We start from the raw sequence: 18,489 nt of genomic DNA, 5'->3' as shown, positions 1-18,489 counted from the left end.
GAAGAGATCAACCAAAGACGTTGTATGCATCTAAGCATAACCCATGGACACAGACGATAGGGTGGTGAAGGCCTGGGGGGCAGGGAAGGGGGGCTAGAAGAGGTCAATAGAGGGGGAAGGGGGACATATGTAATATTTTCAACCATAAAAATAAAAAAGAAGGTCACCTACTGTGTGATTCCATTTATGTGAAATGTCCAGAATAAGCAAATCACCGAGACAGACGCAGACCAGGGGTTGCCAGGACCTGGGAGAGTGGGGACTGAGAGTGAGTGACCGCTGATGGGCATGAAGCTTCTTGTGAGGGTGAGGAAAATGCTCTGGGATTAGACAGTGGTGATGGTTGAACAACTCTGTGAATCACACGCTTTAACAGGGTGACCTATATGGTATGTGGATTATATCTAAATAGCAATAGTTCTGTCTTGGTCTTACCAAAGAGTAAGCTTCACCCTGTCTGTAACGACCCCACTGTCCTCCGAGACCTGGCCCGCTCCCCATGTTCAGCCTCATCTCCTGTACCCCCCGTTCTTTGTTCTGCGGCTCCCTGCTTCCCTGTACCTCTTGGCACCTGAATCCTCTCCCTGGGGGTGCAGACCAGGGGAGCTATATTCCATCTGCAGTTGAAAAGAGTCTGCAGATGGATTCGCAGCGGGAGTTTTTGCTTTCCTTTTTTTCAATCCTCACCCGAGGATATTTTTTCCATTGATCTTGAGAGAGAGAGAAAGAGTAGAAGGGAGAGGGAGGGAGATTGGAGGGGGGCGGAGGAGGAGGGGAGGAGAGACAGAAACATCAATGTGAGAGAGACACATCAACTGGTTGCCTCCAGCAGGGGCCAGGGATTGGAACTGCAACTGAGATAGAGGTACGTGCCCTTCACCAGCAATCGAACTCGTGAGCCTTCAGTCCTCAGGCTGACGCTCTAACTATGCAGCCAATCCGGCCAGGGCAGTTTTTACTTTTGTTTTCTAACTGAATTAGTTACCCTGAGATTTCACATAAACATCCACATTCTGGCCATGGCCGCTGGCTGCCGATACAAGAGCCACGCTCCTCTTCTTCCCTGGGAGAAGCCGGGTTTTGTTCGGGCTTCTGCTAGGAAAAGCTGGTCCATCCAGTGGAAGAACCGTGACATCCCCTTGCCCTTTGCAGGAACTGGCCTAGGGTGGCTCCTGGAGCAGTCAGAACTCTTAGACCGGGACTGGCTGCTTGAACAGAAAATCGTTTGATCATATGCCAGAGCCAACTGACCACAAAGCTGATGCAGCTTAAGGCCCGGGCCCTCCCCTGCGTGCCCCGAACGCTCTAGGTTAGGTAAGGAATGTTCTGGAAAACACCCTAAAAAGATGGAGGAGAAAGAACCTCCCAAGGTCCAGCATTTTGTTCCATGATTTCATTACTCATTCTAAGTAAAAGTTTACTTTCATACTTAATTTTCCATGTAATGAATTAGATTATCCGGATGTTTGAATCACAGATAAGAATTTTAAAGTAGCTATCATAACTATGCTCAAGGAGGTCAATGAAATATGCTCTCGTTGAATGAACAAATAAGAAATCCCAGTGAAGAGGAAGAAGAGGAAGAGGAAGAAGAGGAAGAGGAAGAAGGAAGAAGAAGAAGGAAGAAGAAGGAAGAAGAATAAGGAAGAAGACGGAAGAATAAGAAGAAGGAAGAAGGAAGAGTAGGAAGAAGAAGGAAGAAGGAAGAAGGAAGAAGGAATAAGAAGAAGAACTAAATGGAAATTCCAAAACTAAAAATTCAAATATTTGGAAGGAGGATGGAAACGTGAGTGTCTGGAGTTCTACCTTGAAGGAGTAGAATTCATGGAGCTGAAATTTTTCAGACATAGCCAGGGGTTCAAAGGGCACTGACAGCCAGGAAGCCCGTGACACAGTTCTGTTCAGTGAAACAAAATGCAAAGAATGCCCTGCCTTGCCCACTGCTGCCTCATAAAACATGGTGACGCTGGAGCTATGACAGCCACTCTGCAACCCCGCGGGAGCCACGAGGCACCCGGGCTGAGCCAGAGCTCTGACACTCAGATGTGCTGGACAGAGCCCGCAACCCGCCTCTGGAATGTCTGTTACGTGAGATAATAAACCTCTCTGACGTGGGTATTTGTTATAGGCAAAGTCCATCCTAACCAACACACAGCTTGTCTTGAACATGGAGAGAGACCTGGCAGCACCGGACCTGACAGCCCTTTAGAGAGAGCTCGGTCCCCAGAGGCAACTGAGCTTGCAAGCCCGGCCCTACCATCTTTCGAGATGGATCACCGGCCCCTAGTCTACAAATCACGCCCCAACTCCTGCCCCCACCAACTCCACCACTGCAAGTCCACCGGGTTGCCCTGCCCTCTCTTCCGTCTCTTACTGCAGCTGCGCAGCCATCCCGCCCATGGGCCAGCAGCCTCCTGAGGGCAGGAATCTGCCTCCTCATTCCCGACTCTCCCTCTGCCCCATTGAGCGAGCTGCTAGAATACAGGACGCCTCAGCGCATGTCTGCTGAATGAATGAATACACACCCCCTGCATGAAGAACGTCAGGGTGCAGGGTGTCCCGTCCTCCAAGCTCAGCCAGGAGCTCTAAACGGTTACGTGTGCTTCTCAGTCAGGACAATCCTTCCCGCCACACTCAGTACAATGCTCCAAGGACCCCGCTGCCAGTCCTCAGCCCCTCACCTGGAGGACACCTGCACACTGTCAGCTCCGCCAGAGGCCAGGCCGCCTTGCCCTCCCCTGGCTGGGGGAGCATGGTGGGGTAAGACTCCCCAGCGAGTCTGGGAAGGGCTGCCTATAACCACGAGCTCGAGGAAAGGGAAGAAATATCCCCAGTTTACAAAGAGAAAGGTCAGGCAGCTTGACGACTCACACACCAATCACAGATCCCGATGGGAGGGGGCCCCTGGTTCTTCCCTGAGGGCTGTGACCCCCAGATGAAAGGACACTCAGAGCACCTCAACTTGTAGACAAATCCAAGGCACGTGATTCTGTTTGCAGCGACCCTGGGTCTGATGGATCTCACAAATGCTTCGTGAACTGGCGGCTGACTTTCAGCTCCAGCTTTTGGGAGAGTCTCTCCCGGCACTGGCTCTAGGCTCCGGACTTGGCTGTTTTGTTTTGTCTCTTTGTTATGGTACAAAGCACAGAACATGGGATGGGGATGGTGACCGCACAGCAGTGAGGGGGTTAGGAGGGCAAAATCTATGCTTCTCCCAAACTTCTCGTCTTCCCAGACAGACACTGTGCCTATCAAACACGAACTCCCCACCCCTCCTCCCATTCCCTGGCAACCACCTTCTACTTTCTGTCCCTATAATTTTGATGACTTTAGGGACCTCATATAAAAGGAGTCAGCTAGCAGTTGTCCTTTTGATTCTGGCTTATTTCACTCAGCATGATGTCCTCCAGGCTCATCTGTGCTGTAGCCTGTCCGTTTCCTCCCTTTTCAAGGCTGAATAACGCTCCATCGCATGTGTCTACACACTATTACCCAGTCACTCACCAGCGGGTTCTTGGGTTGCTCCCACCTTTTGGCTGTTGTGAGTAATGCTGCTGTGAGCCTGCGTGTGAGGACATCTGTTCAAGTCCCTGCTGACAGTTCTTGTGTGGACCTGGCCTTTGACTTTCTCTGAATCCGTGAAAACTGCACCTTGGGCCTGGAATTCTAGGCCAGTCTATTCCAATGGTTATGGTGGGGGTGGGGGGCGGGGGAGGACAACGGCCCCAGATGGGCTCCCACGTGGTGCATGAGAAATGCTCTGGAGTGGAGGGAGCAGAGCTAAGCCACGTGGGAGCTCAGGAGAAGACCCTGGCCCTCCTGATGGAGGGCGAATCAAGGACAATGTGGCAAGAAGCAGAGAAGAGTGGGACGGCCTCGGCCTCTCCCCTCTCTGGGAGGAGACATACCACTGCCTGGAGGAGAGGAGCAGGACAAGGGAGGCCTCTGTTCCCCAAAGGGCAGGCATGCCGCAGAGGTGGCCCCGGGGGCTCCAGAAAGGGCAGCCGGGCGCAGGGGCAGAGGTTATGAAAAGGGAGAGGATGCGGAGACTGGCGCTATTCAGAAACCCTCAGAGGGGCCCTAGGCGGGGGCAGGGGTCTGGATGCTCTAATTTGACAGCTGGCCCCCAGCTCAGCCAACTCCTGAAACAGGAAGGCACAAAAGCCGAGGGTCAAAGTGCTGGTGGGTGTGAATGGTGCATCGTGGTCTCCGACCTTGGCCTTCTGAGCTATGCCGTCAGTGTTTCAGCGGGAGATGGGCAGACTCCGGCAGGGAGCAAAGGCGGGGTCTGGACTCCTGTTTGTCCCTCTCACTGTCTGCCTACTGTAAGCAACTTTCAATTGGTACATGATTTTTTTTTTTTTTTTTTTGGTGCCAAAGTGTCTGGGTTCAGGTAGAAACGGTGACAACCCGGGAAGCGTGCAGCCACTGGAGGGAAACCCAATTTCGTCTGTGAACTCAGAACTTCCGGAAGTGTAAGAGTGACTTACGTGCATCCCTTCACTGGCTCCGGCCCTGGTTAGTCCAATCCCAGGAGCTTCCCTGACCTGATGTAGTTCAGAAAGAACTGTCCCCTTAAATCCAGAGAACTGGCCTTCTAGACTGTTCTGGGAGTCTGTGAGATCAGCCTGGACTTGGCCACAGTGACATTCCCCTGAGGCCAGATCCAGGTGCCATGGAGCCTGTCAGCTCAGCTTTCTACAACTGTTGACGCCAGAGCCAAAGATGGCCCCATGTCTCCACAGCCTGGCGACGCAGCGTCCCCCCAGCATCCCCCTCCCCCAGCACCTCCCCCGCATGCCGGTGCCAGGAGACTGGGAGCTGTGAAAGGTGACCGCCAGCTCAGGGCGGCAGCCTCCACCCCACACCCTGGTACTGACCAGACTGACGACAGAGACCATCCACGCTGAGATCCCACAGGAGGCCAAAGGCGCCCGAAGAAATTTCTGGAGGCCATGTCAGCAGCTGGGAGGAGAAACCACAGGTTGCCGGTCACTCCTATGAGTTACAGCACAGCACGCACCTTTACTGCTCCGTCAAGTAAGTCCATTCAGTCCTCACGAGCGCATGCGGGACACGAATATTGTCATTATTGCCATTTTACAGAGGAGGAAATCACGCTCAGACGCTCAAGCAGCTTCCTAGGGTCACCCAGCTAGTAAGGGCAAAGCCAGGATGCAACCCGGTCTATGTGACTTGAAACCTCCTACTCCGTCCACCTCCCTGTGCGGGAGTCTTGTCCTGCCCCTCACTCCCCGTGGTCACTGCTGGGCCCCTCCAGGCAGGAGCCAGTGCAGGAAAGAGAAAGAGCTTGAAAGTCAGCTGGACAATGACAGGCCGGCCCCTCTTTGTGATCCCCCACCACTTCCAGGTCGGTGCCTTCACTTCCCTCATCTGAGGCGGCCGGCCGGCCGGCTCTGGGAGGCCCCGGCACTCAGTGCAGATCCTCCAACAACCTGGGCTGGGGAGGGGGCGGCAGGTCTCCCACTTGACTCAAACTCCCTGGGATCCTTACTTGAAGGCTCCTTGACTCTGAAGGTTGAAGGGACCAGAATTCTGCTACCCTGAAGCTGCCCTTTCTGGCATATTGGTTTTAAGCTGTTTGTCAAAAGGCAAAAGACTCAGAAAGAACCTCTGACCCCCCTTCCCTTTCCTGCCCAAGAGACTCAGACAGAGAAAGCTGCTCCAGGAAGGAGACCTTTGGACAGTGATGGCGAACCTATGACACGTGTGTCAGAGGTGACACGCGAACTCATTTTTTTGGTTGATTTTTCTTTGTTAAATGGCATTTAAATATATAAAATAAATATCAAAAATATAAGTCTTTGTTTTACTATGGTTGCAAATATCAAAAAATTTCTATATGTGACATGGCACCAGAGTTAAGTTAGGGTTTTTCAAAATGCTGACACGCCGAGCTCAAAAGGTTCGCCATCACTGCCTTAGGATGTCGCCTCAGCCTGAAGTGAATGACGTGTGGTGAACAAGAGGCCCAGCAGGGCCTGTGAGCTACACACTGTCTATGAACCACGGTCTCTGGGTGGTCCAGCAAGAGCTGTCCTGCCAGGTGCGATTTGCTCTTCCTCAACTACCTGTGAGTCAGCCATTCTCACTTCTGGAATCTAATTCCCATTCCCTCTTGTCTCCTTTGCCCAAAAATGTCTTCTATACCCAATGCTGCCTCACTGTCTTTGGAATTCCATGCCTATGTGAATTCCATGCCAGGCACATGCATTAAACTTTGTTTTTCTCTGTTAACCTGTCTCTGTTCATTTATTAGCCCAGCCAGAAGAACTTGGAAGGTGTGAGGAAAAGTATTAATATTTTTTAGCCCCGCAGGCTCACAGTTGGGCTGAGTGGCATGGACAGCACCCTCCCGACAGTGCCATCTGGCCTGAGGACACACAGAGCCAGCCATGCTGCCCATGCACCGTCCTCCCGAGTGCTGAGAAAAGGACGCTGTGGTGGGCGCCCTGGGCACAGCCCCTTTCAGGACAAGGTCCCACCCCCAGGGCTCAGTGCCGTTGCTGCCTGAGGGCCCTGAGCCAGTCCCTCTGGACATTAACCTTGGCTGAAGGGAGTGCCTCACCCAAGGTCACACCCCTCTCCAAGTGCAGCCTTTGTCTGCTAACTGGCCTAGGCTGGGGTCCAAAGGCCTGCGCCCCTTGCCTCCATGGGGACAACTCTAAAGGTCCCCCCAGTCCCAGAAGCCCCTGCAAGACTGGCTGTGACCTCTCTTGCATTTGCATTGACTCCGCCCAGGCCTTCTCTTCTCTCCCTCCCAGGGTAGCTGCTGAGAGTGACGCACACCCCCACCCTCTTCCCAGAAATATGCTGGGAAATCACGTCTCAGAGCCAGCTTCCTGGGATCTGACCTAAGAAACCAGAACTCTGCCTCCTCCTCCTCTCATAATTTCTCATAACTTCTTTTTTCATAGCTGGACATCTGATTGTTTCCCAACAAGAATATAAATTCAGAGCAATGATACCTGCTTTTGTCCACGTCCCCAGCAAGGCTCACTTGGCAGGTATACACTAGGGCGCTAGTAACAAGTTCACATAATTCATGAGCACCGAGGCCAAAGTCTATTCACCCAGTGCCCACTGTATACCCACCTGAAGCCCCTGGGAGGGATCCGGGGGTGGCAGCAGGACCTTGTCCCATGGGACCTGAGGATATCCTTTCCAAAGAAACAGTCGAATGAGCAGGTTGGGGAGGTCTGCCCTGCTCACCCACAGGACTCTGAGTCAGCCGCAGGTGTGCCCAGGAGCCTTGGGCAGCCCAGAGACCCTGCTCACCCAGCTGCCTTTGATAGGATGGAGTGGGGTTGGGGGTGTCACTTAACCCTTCTTAGTCCAATCAGACTCTCCTATCTGAGAATGTACTTGGCCATGGAGTCTGCAGAGTAGAGAAAAGCCAAGATCTTTCCTAGGATCCCAAACCTTCTCCACCCTCATTTCTGCTCCTCCTGATAACCCCACAAACGACCCCTGCACCTTTCTAAGACTCTCCTCAGCAGCTTCAGGGAGCCCCAGGAATTTCTGCCTCTTGCAGTCAGAGTCCCCATAATAGGAAGGCTCAGAAGTATGCTGAGCACAGGGCCACATTCTGGGCAGGCACCCAGGACGCCAGTCTCCAAACCCTTCCATCCCTAGAGCTCAGTATAGCAGGTCCTTAGTCGATGTCTATGAATGAATGGATGGTGCTACTGTGGGGAAAGTGCAAGAAAGCCCAAACCTCAGAAGTGAAATGGCAGAGTCCCCGTGAAGGCCTGCAGTGTGACCACATGACAGCCACATGGCCACTTGTCTCCTTCCTGAAGATGGAGAACTGGAGCCTCTCGCTAACACTCCTTCCAGAAGGTGCCAGGCCCTGGCAGAGCCGTGGGGGACCATCCAAACAAGGCAGGTCACAGGACTTCATTTAACCTCCACCTGGGACTCTCAGCCCCTGTTCACAGACTACAAAACTGAGGCCTAGGCTGACACTAGCTAACCTGCCCAAGGTCACACAGCAGGAATCGGCAGAGGAGGAACTGCAGCAGTCTGGCCTCAGGGCTGGTGCCTCTGCTCTATGGCTCTCCTGGGGTGACAGAGGTGGGAGAAGAGACTGGGCAGGGGTAGCTCACTCCTCCCAGGCCTTACGGACAAGGAAGGCCGTCCACACCGTGCCAGGGTCACACAAGGACCCTCTGTGGGCGACGTCTCAGACGGGCCCTTTGTGCCTCCTAATGCCCGATTGTGTGTTTTGTCATATACTGTGCACGGAGCACAGAGACGCTGCACTGACTGGGAGCAGAGAAGAAAGGCCACACTGTTCCCTGTCACTGGTCCACCATTCCCACTGGGCCTGGGGGAGGGACAAGGGCAACAGCCACACACAATAGCCCCAGGCACCAAGGGTGCCTCTTCCCTCTGGGGCAGGGAGGGGCGCTGGGAGGAGAGAGCTGGAGGGCTCTTTCTGGAAGGCAGCCAGTCAGCAAGGCGACTTCCTCGACCAATCGCCCTGCATGCTGCTCTCATGTACAGCTGGGATCCAGGCTCCAACGCGCAGGAATGAGACCAGGTGGAACTTTTGACCTGCCCTCCCGGACAGGGACGGTTCTGTCCTGGGTAGGTGCCAAGGCTGGCCACGTTCAGATCTCGGCAGCTGGTGCCTGGGCTGTCCCTGCTGGCTCTCACCTTATTCCTCAGGCCCAGGGGCAACCAGCAGGGCAGAAAGGGGCAGGCGCAGCTGCTCTGGGCTTCCCCAGCTGACTACAACCCACAGAAGAGGCAGACGCTCAACACCTGAGCAGCCCTAGCTTGAAATTCACGGGGCCCCCACACTTGCAGGGTGCTCCAGGCTGTGGCGGGCCCTGAGCCAGGCCCTGAGACTTGGAGTAGAGATGAGCTGGGACTCGGGAGGCACCTGTGGAGTAGCAGGGACAGAACCACAGAGAGGACTTCGGGGGCACAGGCAGCACCCTGCGAGGCACATGCTCTGGGCAACAGACCACAGGCCGGTCCCAGCATCTTCCCAACGATGCCATCACAGGCCTTCCTCCTCTTGCCTCAGCTGGAACAAACCCAGAAGCCGCCCAGACCAGAGGAGGAAAAGGCATGCTCCCGCCCTCCTTTCCCCTCCCTTCCCCATGGCTCTGCCGGGCTGCAGGCCGGAATGCTCCCGCCACCTGGTGGCAGGCCTGGGTCCTCACCTGGAACAGCCACCGGAGCAGGGGCACAGGGCAGCCGGGCCGGTGCAGGTAGAGGTTGCTCAGGAGGCCACTGCGCAGGAAGGAGAGCTGCTGGGCCAGCGGGGAGCTGCGGGGCAGAGGAGCGGAGCCAGGTTAGGGGGCCGGAGCCAGGTTAGGGAGCTCCGGCCGGCCGGCGGCCTGGCAGCCTTCCTTCACACCCGTCTCAGTAAAACAGGGTGGGGGATTCTCGAGTTTCAGCCTCACCAGGGTGCTAGAATCATGTCAGTCATCGCTATGGACAAACACGTTTGTAGAGCCCAGGATGCAAGCAGCTTGGAGGGTAAAACTGCTCTCATCAGAATCACTTGCTCCCTGTGAGCACATCTCACAGTGCTTTAAACACGCTGTCCTTCCCACTGGACAGAGGGGGACTGAGGGGTTCACAGGCTGACTGGGGGATCCGAGGCAGCTCAGGGAAGAATCGGGAGTCACGGCCTCAGCCTGGGGCCCCACCGTTGGGGGCAGAGTTACCACAGGGCCCACGTGGGCCAGCGTCCGGACTCCGATTACACGGCGCTTTTCTGCCTGGGCTGTTTTTCCGAAACAAAGGGGACACCTGAGAAGATGGGGAAATAATAGAAAGGGGCTGGAGGCAGGGAAATTCTGGGAAGCAAATCACAAACAAGGGTGCCGCCGAGGACTCCAGAAACCATGTAAGCAGCAGCGACCCAAGTCCAGGGGACTGGCACCCAGTCACCACCTGCCTGTGGCCCGAACCCGAGCCCCACTCAGGACAGTGTCCTAACAGGAGCCTTCAAATCCCACTGCCACATGGAGAGAAGCCTGAGCCCACCGGCCTGCTGGCCACCCTGTGACCAGGAGCTGAAACGCTCCAGGTGGCTCTAGGCCCTCGGAGAAGGAGCTCCGGAAGCCACTTTGGAGGGTTGCTGGCTTCATCTCTGGGGGGCTGGGGCGGGGAGCCTGTCCTGCCGCTGCATTGGTGAGCACCCTTTGCTCTCGGGATAGTCCTAAAGGCAGTTAATATGGATTCCAGGAGATGGGAATGTAACTTCCCCGTTTGTTCTTGCTTTGATGGCCAGGCCCACGCCAAGATTTTGGACAGCATTTAAAATCCTGACTCCAGATAGAAAGTCCTCGGCCAGCCCACCCTCTCCTTTTTACAAAGGACATATTTTATTCTGTGAGGCACGGAATGCTCCAGAACAAAGGTTCTCCTCCAAGCCAAGATGCTGTCTCCTTGAGTATGTCCAGGCAATTTACAAATTGTTTATATTTTCCAAGTCATTTAAGTTCAGAGGAGAAAGCAGCTTTCCCCCTGTGTTTGTGAAGTTGACGGCTCTAAAATAGACCTTTATTTGTTCATGAAACATGTGTGTGCCCCGGGGCTGCTGGGGCACCGCTCGGCTCCATGCGCTTGGTCACATGGACACTTTCATGGACTGACCCCATGATGCCCGCGTGGTTCCAGCACAGAACCCCGGATGCAGACAATACCCAGGCAAACGATGTCTGGAGGACCTCACAGACCAGCAGGACTTGACCAGGGGCCACGTGGCAAGGAGGCTGGTGCTCCAGGGACTCTTGGGAGACTGTGGCATTCTGTTGGGGCAGTGGTCGGCAAACCGCGGCTCGCGAGCCACATGTGGTTCTTTGGCCCCTTGAGTGTGGCTCTTCCACAAAATACCGGCTCTTCCACAAAATACCGACTTCTGCACATGGGCCACAAAGTTTCAATCGCACCGTACGCGTGCGCCAGCACGTGGTATTTTGTGGAAGAACCACACTCAAGGGGCCAAAGAGCCGCATGTGGCTCGCGAGCCGCGGTTTGCCGACCACGGTGTTGGGGGGACTGACCGTACAAGCCCCCGTTGGCTCAATCAATGCATTTCCAACCGCTGCTCCAAGGGAGCGACACCCCTCAGGTGGCAACGTCTCACTTCTGCCTCGCCCACTTTGCAGCGCAGTTGCTGCCACAGGAATGATCAGGCTGCCTCTGGGCTCACGGCTGCCGAGTTAGGGTTAGTCTGTAAGACCAGCAGCAAGAGATGGCAGAAAGGGTGGCCCAGGGCGCCCGGAGCGAGTGGCTTTAGGAACTCTGCCCAGGGCTAGGCCACAAGTGCTGCTTCACCCCACGAATTCACGGGCTGCCCCTGCAGCGGAAGGGACAGGTGAGACACGAGTGACCTCCAGCTTAGTGGAAGGGCAGGAGGGCCTCACTGCACAGGGCCCCGATGGGAGCAGGAGAGCCTGCAGCAGTACCTGGGAGGAAAGGGGAGGGGCAGGGGGGGGTGTGCTGAGTGCTCAAACATGTGGGTCACAGACTCAGTGGTTGTTAGATTTACCAAAACCCTTGCCACGTCTACAAATCAAGAACTCAGACGCGGGGTGGCTAAGCCAACGCTACGGTCAGCAGTTATGCTGACAATGAGCCGGGAGGAGGGAGCCTTGGTCACAGCAGATGCCGCACGGCCTGGCTGAACACAAAGCCACACTGTCCACCCCGGGGTCCCAGTAGGGAGGTTCTCGCCAGGACAAGGAGCAGCCAGTCAGAAAACTGCTGATCCCCAACCCCATGGCGAGGACGGAGGGCCCGGGAGCTGAGGGAAGGAAAGGGGAATCAGCCCCAAAGGAGAACTGCACAAAACAAGGGGACAGCACCAAAGGGCCGGCGTGGACCCACGTGGGTGCTGGGCAGAGCTCCGGCCTCTGCGTGGACGTCCATGCCTGATAGTGCCTCGCCAACAGTCCTCCAGCCTTCCCTCCCCCCACCTCCCGGCAGCAGTCCCAGAGGGCAGTCTCTCCGTGCCTTGGGAATCCCACGCTGGTGGAGGCATAAACACAGTGTAGCTATTTATACAGTATCAGTTTCTGCGCCCTTGCCAAGTTACTCAAATGAAAGTTTAACGGCCTCCTCGGAGAACAGAAAGGAATAGTGCTCAGAGCCTTCATCCCTGCTGCTCTTCTCTTTCTGGCTTTCCCTTTGTCAAAGCTAAGCAGCATCACCAGGTCAGAGCAGGACCCCAGCGACAGCCCTGTCTGTGGGCTCTGTATTTTCAGGGACAGTTGCAGCCAGTGGTGGCTCAGTCCTGCCCACTCTCTAACTACTGGATTTATTTCACAGGCTTCAACCCCAGCATGCCAGGAAGAGGAGGGCCTGGCAAAGTGAGGGCTGGGCCTCAGAGATCCGGTGCCCACGCAGCAGAGCCCTCGCAGCTCGGACCCGCCCGTTCTCCTGTTAAAGTATTCACGGAGCGAAGCCCTGGCCTGTGCACCAGGCGCCCCACCTGCAGGACACCCCCATGCACACTGCAGGGCCAGGGGAGCACCCCGAATAATTCAGCGGGCAGCCCCCACCTTCCCTGGAGCTGCCTCCTGGCCGGGAGTGGGCACGTCCTGAAGCTTCCGCTCAGGGCGTCGGATTTCCTGTTGAACTGCTGTCCAGGGAGGAGGAAAAAGTTCAGCCCGGCACCAGCTCTGTCATGAAGGCCTGTGCCCTTGGTCCCAGGGAACTGCGCTGAGGCCACACATCCAACTGGGTGATGAGCAGAGGGATGGCCGGGCCACCTCCGGTGCCACAGCTGCGGGCTCGGACTCCTGTGCAGGCCCAGTCCTGGGGACGGGCCGGCTGCGGCGCTCAGCTACCCATTTGCTCTGCCGTCTGAGACAAACAGCCTGCTTACTCGGTGCCAAGGTTTCCCATGGTGAACAGTGGGGAGAAAGATAATCCTCCTTTTCACGGACGGGCAAGAAGCGACTCTATTTCTGGAAGTGATTTTTATGGAGGCATTCACTTTTTCCCCCCTCAATGATAAAAATGTTCACTACAGAAAGTCTGGAAAACACAGGAGTATAAGGAGGACAGTTACAATGACCTGTAATCACAGTGTTAGCTGTCTGTACGGCAGGAAATGGAAACACTGCTTTTTTGAGATCAAGTGATCTTTTATTCTTCCTCCATTTTCGTGTTTCCGGCTGAACACAACGGGATAATTATTAAAGGACCAGTATCCCCCACTCTTGTGTCTGAACTTGAAGTCCTTGGCAAAAACAGGAACTAAAAGATGGCCCCGAGGCTAAATGGTGACCTTCAGGAAGCAGCCCTTACCCATGCGGAGCAGGGCCCGGACCAGAACGCCCTCACTTTGGGATTTGCCGGCTGGCAAGGCCGCACTGTCGTTAGCACGCCTCAGGCAGGAGGGCCTGCATTCCTCCCTCCAAGGGAGCCGGCCAGCCACCTGGCCCCATTTGGCAGGGCTGCTCAGATCCAGGTCACTGCTCCATGGGCCAGCTCATCTGTCCAACACTTCCTGCGGGCCGTTGAGCCCGGGGCAGAAGTCCTGCTGTTGGCACAAACCGTGAGGCTGCTCAGGAAGCTGCCTTCCTCTCTCCTGTCCTCCCCACCCCACTCCTGCCCGGCCTGTTCGCTATCCCCTCCTTTCTCCAGCTCCACTATCTTTCCTCTTCTCCCTTCATTCCTTTCCCCCCTTTTCATCATCTCTTTATTAGATACATTTTCAATTTGGTAAAGTGAACCTTCATCAATATTCATATGCTCAGGCCAAACCACCTCACATCTCAGCCAGGGGTATACTCCAGACCTCCAGACAGACACTGTGTGTGTAAGCACATTTTCCACACGCTGTTATAACAGGGAAGGAGGACACAGCCTGCACGCCACGCAACGAGGACGGCACCAGTGCAGTGCAGCATCCTTCCCGAGCAGCATTCGCTGTCTGCCTGCGTGCGGTGTCTGCGTCCTGATGTGAACAACATGTAGAAGACATCTATAAGACAATCAAGGAAAGCTCAACATTGACTGATAATAGGAAGCTACTGTATTTTTTATGTGCAATAATGGCATTGATGTAATGTCTAAAGATAGAATCCTGCTTTTAGAGACACAAATTGAAGTACGTACGGATTAAATTATGTGTGTCGGATTTGCCTAAAGACAACCCGAGGGGACAATGCTAGTTAGGGGGCAGGAGTAGAGATGGAACAAGACGGGCTTTGAGCTGATAATTGTTGAAGTTGATGCCGGCACATGAGGCATATTATACTGCTCTCTTTACTGTTAGGTATGTTTGAAACTTTCCATGCGACTCAGTTTTAAAAGAAACACATCAAAATGTTATTATTTAAAAAAGTAGATTTAGAATTAATGAAACAGACATGAGGAAGCCCCAAACAGCTGGAAAAGAGAACAAGATTCCTGGGTTCAAGTCCTAATGTGGCCGAAGGGGCCACAGAGGCAGCCTGACCTTGTGAGCTGGTGGGCCAGCTGCCTCCGTGCCAGCTCCTGGCGGCCTGCACTGCACGCAGGGATGCTGCGCACTGAGTCCTGCGGCTCTTTTTCTTCCGTGTATGAACTCAACAACTGCAAGTGTTGCATGTTACTGTCATGAAGTTTTTTTTTTAAGCCTTAAAAAGCAACATAGTCAGTGCTTATGTGATAACGATCATGAACTTCCTTCCCAGGGAAGAGGAACAAGCTGTCCTGACATTACACACAGTGTGCTCCGCCCGGACACACTCCCAGCGTCAGAGCACACAGACTGATGCAGGGCCCCAGGGAGTGGCTGGCGGTGCGGCGCATGCTCTGGAAACTGCTAGCTGGCCCAAAAAGCAGCTCCAGCGTTGGTGGAGACAACTCCGAAGGCATGTAAGATGACTGTGATTAAAGTCGTTTGATGAAGCTCAGGTGTGAGGGAAAAAGGCAATATGAGTACATAAATACACAGGCTAATATTTACTGAAATGTAAGATTTAAAAAAAATTAAATATTGTTAGACACTGTGGCTATTTCGTCTACATCTCTAAAAGTCGACACATCCAAATGGGCCTAAACACAGCTTTGGATTTCCTCCTTTGGGGTGGTCCCCATCAGGGGGCTCCATGAGGAGGGGCCTGGTCATGCCGCACAGACACTTACCTGAGGAACTGCCTTTCCAGGTGGTTACGGGGCTCCAGGTGTGAACAGTCCAGGTCGCAAGGCAGGGGGTGATGCCTGGGTAGAAAGACGGCCTCTCCTGGATGGACTGAGGGGATGACCTGCAGGGACATGGAGAACCTCTCCACCAGCGTCCTGGCAAAGCAAGGGTGGGAGAGCCGGTCAGCAGGCACACCTGGTCTGCAGCTGGGGCCTGGGGAGCTGGGGGGAGGGGAGGTGGGTGAACTGAACCAGGGGGACAGCGCCACCTGCTGATGGAGAAGAACCCCTGAGATGTAGACTAAGGCAGCAGTCGCCAACCTTTCGGACCTCATGAACCCCCAGTGGTCCGTGGACCACCGGTTGGCGACCGCTGGACTAAGGGGCCCTCTCCTTTCACTCTGTCATATACCTGACCCCTCCGTGGGCCTCAGTCCAAGAGCTAGAGGCTATGGTGACAACCCCAGAGTGCCCACCATGTGCAGTGCCAGGTGCTGGAGGATGGATCAGTGCCCCTGCACTTCCCAGTGCCCTCCAGCAGGTGGACAGGCCAGAGCCCAGGCTGGGTCAGCCAGGGTCAGGGAGAGCATCCTCGCCATGAAGGAGCCCAGGCTCTTCCTCAGGGCAGCGGTCCTCAAGCTCCGTGATCAGGAGGACTCCCCGGGAAGCTGGTAAAATGCAGATGCCCAGGCCCCACCTTCCCTGTGAGTCTGACTGAGTAGATCAGAGAGTAGGGAGAAGAAGGGGGGATACAATCCAACTATGTGGGGAGGGTACACACTGTCAGTACCGTCACTGCATGAAGAGGGAATGGGGAAAGGGAGGCAGTGGGATGATTCCTGGGAATGAGGTGGCTGCACAATGCAGGTGGAAGAGCAAGCTGCAGAACGGGAAGTGTGTGTGTGCACATGTGTGTGTGTGTAGGTATACACACACTCATGAATGCGCGCAGCACCCCCCCACACTCCAATATCTGGCACATGCAACTATGAGCTAGGGTCACCCTGGGCAGCAGGATTTGGGGAAAAGGAGGCATTTCCTGTTTACTTCATACAACAGTAACAGCAACAAATTAAAGCAGCTACGGAACTGCATGCCCTCCCTCACCAGAGGACTGCCCCTACCCAGGATCCCAGCTGGGCTGAGACTGTGAACTCGGAGAGGGTAGCACTTGGGGCTCCCGTTAGGATATGGTACATAGCAGCGGGCACTGGAGGTGGAGAGCGAGCTGGTTGCCCTCTGCTGGCCAGGTGAACTCTCTCACTTCATGCCAAGTGCCCCACTGTCAGGGGATGACCAGAATTGCAGGTTGCCCTGAGGGTGAAGCAGCACAAAGGGGTGACCTCACGCTGGGAGATTCTGACCCTGTGGCCTCTGGAAGCAGCCTGGGAAAACCGCCACACAGATGGTAAAACAATTTTCTGTTTTACTCATTTCTTTGCCATTTGAGATTAATTTCTTCGCTGTTTGAATATCCAAAGTTGCTTTTGTAATTTAAAAATGTACAAGTTATTCAAAGTCTGCAAGAAGTAGGCTTACCTATAAAAAGGTCTCACCTTGTCCCCAAACCACTATTCAAAGGGGTTTTTGTGATATTAACTATAACGTCTGTCTGTCATTCAGAGTTCCGAGATGACCCTCACACATCTAATCGAGGGCTTCCTGTACAGCCCAGAACTGAGGATAAAGGATGCTGTTGTGGTTTAAATGTCCTCCCTCCCCCACCCCAGCACACACACAAGGTCTTTCAACTTGAGGAAATAGAGAATGTGGATGTCGTCCATTCAAACACTAGCCAGTCCTTTGCGTGCGAGCAGATGATCTGCTCAGGATGCTCAGGGTCCCTTCTGAGGGCAACTGTGGTTATATGAGTCACAGGCGACTTGTCTGCCAGACGAGACTGGGCCCCCGCCTCAGCTCACCCCTCCAGACCTACGCTCCTCCATGCGCCATACCCGACTCAGGAAGGGAAGAGGCTGCTGGCTTTGTGTATCAGGGAGTCATTTTCTTTGAAGCAGAGAGTTGAACTATCCCATCAACATGATCCCACATCAAAACCACCACCTCAAAGTGGCTATTGTCAACTGGCTTTCTCAAAGTCCAGCTTGAAAATGTCACGTGCCCAGAAAAGTATCAGCGATTTCCAAGCCTGAAACCCCTCCTGTCTTAAACCGGTTGCCCAGATAACTCCCTTCCTGCTAGGATTTAAAAATATCCAAGCGTGGCTTCTGTAATCCTGAGTGCACGTGGCAGGAAGGCAGAGCTAGAGTAATTATTCCTGCTGCAGAGATATTTAAAAGGCTCAATTTCAAGGCTATCTGTCCAGCGAGTGGGGAACTGGAAACCAAATCCAGAGGCCCCACCATAGAGGAGCAGTGCTCTCATCACCTGTGCCGCCATCAAGGCCTCCACCCCCGAGGTTCCACCATTTCCACGCTCAGCACGTGCCGGCACTTGGGGGCGCTGTGACACGCACAGCCCCTTCCCTCAGGGTCCCTGTGCAGCCGTGAGCAGTGCTCGGCCCATCTGGCACTTGGCTCTGCAGTGAGCACGGGCACCGGGCAGGGGGTGCCGCCTGCCCAGTTCTGTAGTGAGACTTTCAGGCAGCACAGCCACTCACATGTCTGCAGGCCCTTCAGCCACACAGCACAGCTGAGTCCTTAGACTGCATGGCCCGCAGAGCCTGAGATATTTACCGTTTACAAACTTCCCAGTAAGTGTGCTGAGCCCTGATCTAGTCCTGAGGCAACTGGTTACCAAGAAAATTGCAGAAAAAAGCAAACAGTCCACCAAGGTGTTGTTCATAACAATCTCTGGTCAACAATCATATTGGGGTCACAAACGTGGAGGCCCTGAGGAAGTCCGTGTGCTTTCACTCAACATCCTCAGCAAGTGGGTGCCGAACGCACACTCCGCCTATCACTGCAAACCAACACCGGATAACAGCACTCAGACTTAGGAAAGAGCAAAGCCTGCCCTGGCCGGTGTGGCTCCGTGGTTAGAGTGTCGGCCTGTGCACCAGTCAGGAACCTGTACCTGGGTTGCAGGTTCGATCCGTAGGCCCGGTTGGGGTGCCTCAGCCACCTCATTCCCAGGAATCATCCCACTGCCTCCCTTTCCCCATTCCCTCTTCATGCAGTGACGGTACTGACAGTGTGCACCCTCCTGACATAGTTGGATTATATCCCCTCTTCAATGTGTCTTTCTTTTCCCCTACCTTCCCCACTCTCTTAAAAATCTGTGGAAAAAATATCCTCAGGTGAGGACTGACAAAAAAGAAAAGGCAAAGCCTGGACAGCCACAGTCGGAGTGTGCTGATCAACTTGTGCTGTCACTTGGCTGAAGTGGCTCCCCTTGGGCAGA

General features: G+C 54.5%; 1 protein-coding gene across 2 annotated transcripts in view; it reads right to left on the bottom strand.

Moving 5' to 3' along the window:
• FAM178B (family with sequence similarity 178, member B) overlaps window positions 1-18,489 on the bottom strand; it is a 91,404-nt gene that overhangs the window by 65,592 nt on the left and 7,323 nt on the right. The window contains exons 5-7 of one of the 2 annotated variants that reach the window (XM_005862244.2): window positions 15,130-15,282; window positions 9,198-9,303; window positions 4,881-4,965 (exon numbers count right to left, since the gene is read on the bottom strand). In XM_005862244.2, the coding sequence (XP_005862306.1) occupies window positions 4,881-4,965; window positions 9,198-9,303; window positions 15,130-15,282 (344 nt within the window). Of the gene's footprint in view, window positions 1-2,875; window positions 2,947-4,880; window positions 4,966-9,197; window positions 9,304-15,129; window positions 15,283-18,489 lie in introns of those variants that run through there. The other variant, XM_014536419.1, reaches the window with a different exon arrangement.

The sequence above is a fragment of the Myotis brandtii genome, unplaced genomic scaffold, assembly GCF_000412655.1.
Source record: "Myotis brandtii unplaced genomic scaffold, ASM41265v1 scaffold1612, whole genome shotgun sequence".
Taxonomy (NCBI): Eukaryota; Metazoa; Chordata; class Mammalia; order Chiroptera; family Vespertilionidae; genus Myotis; species Myotis brandtii.
Note: the sequence above shows the minus strand (reverse complement) of the source record. Positions and strands in the feature narration are given on the sequence as shown.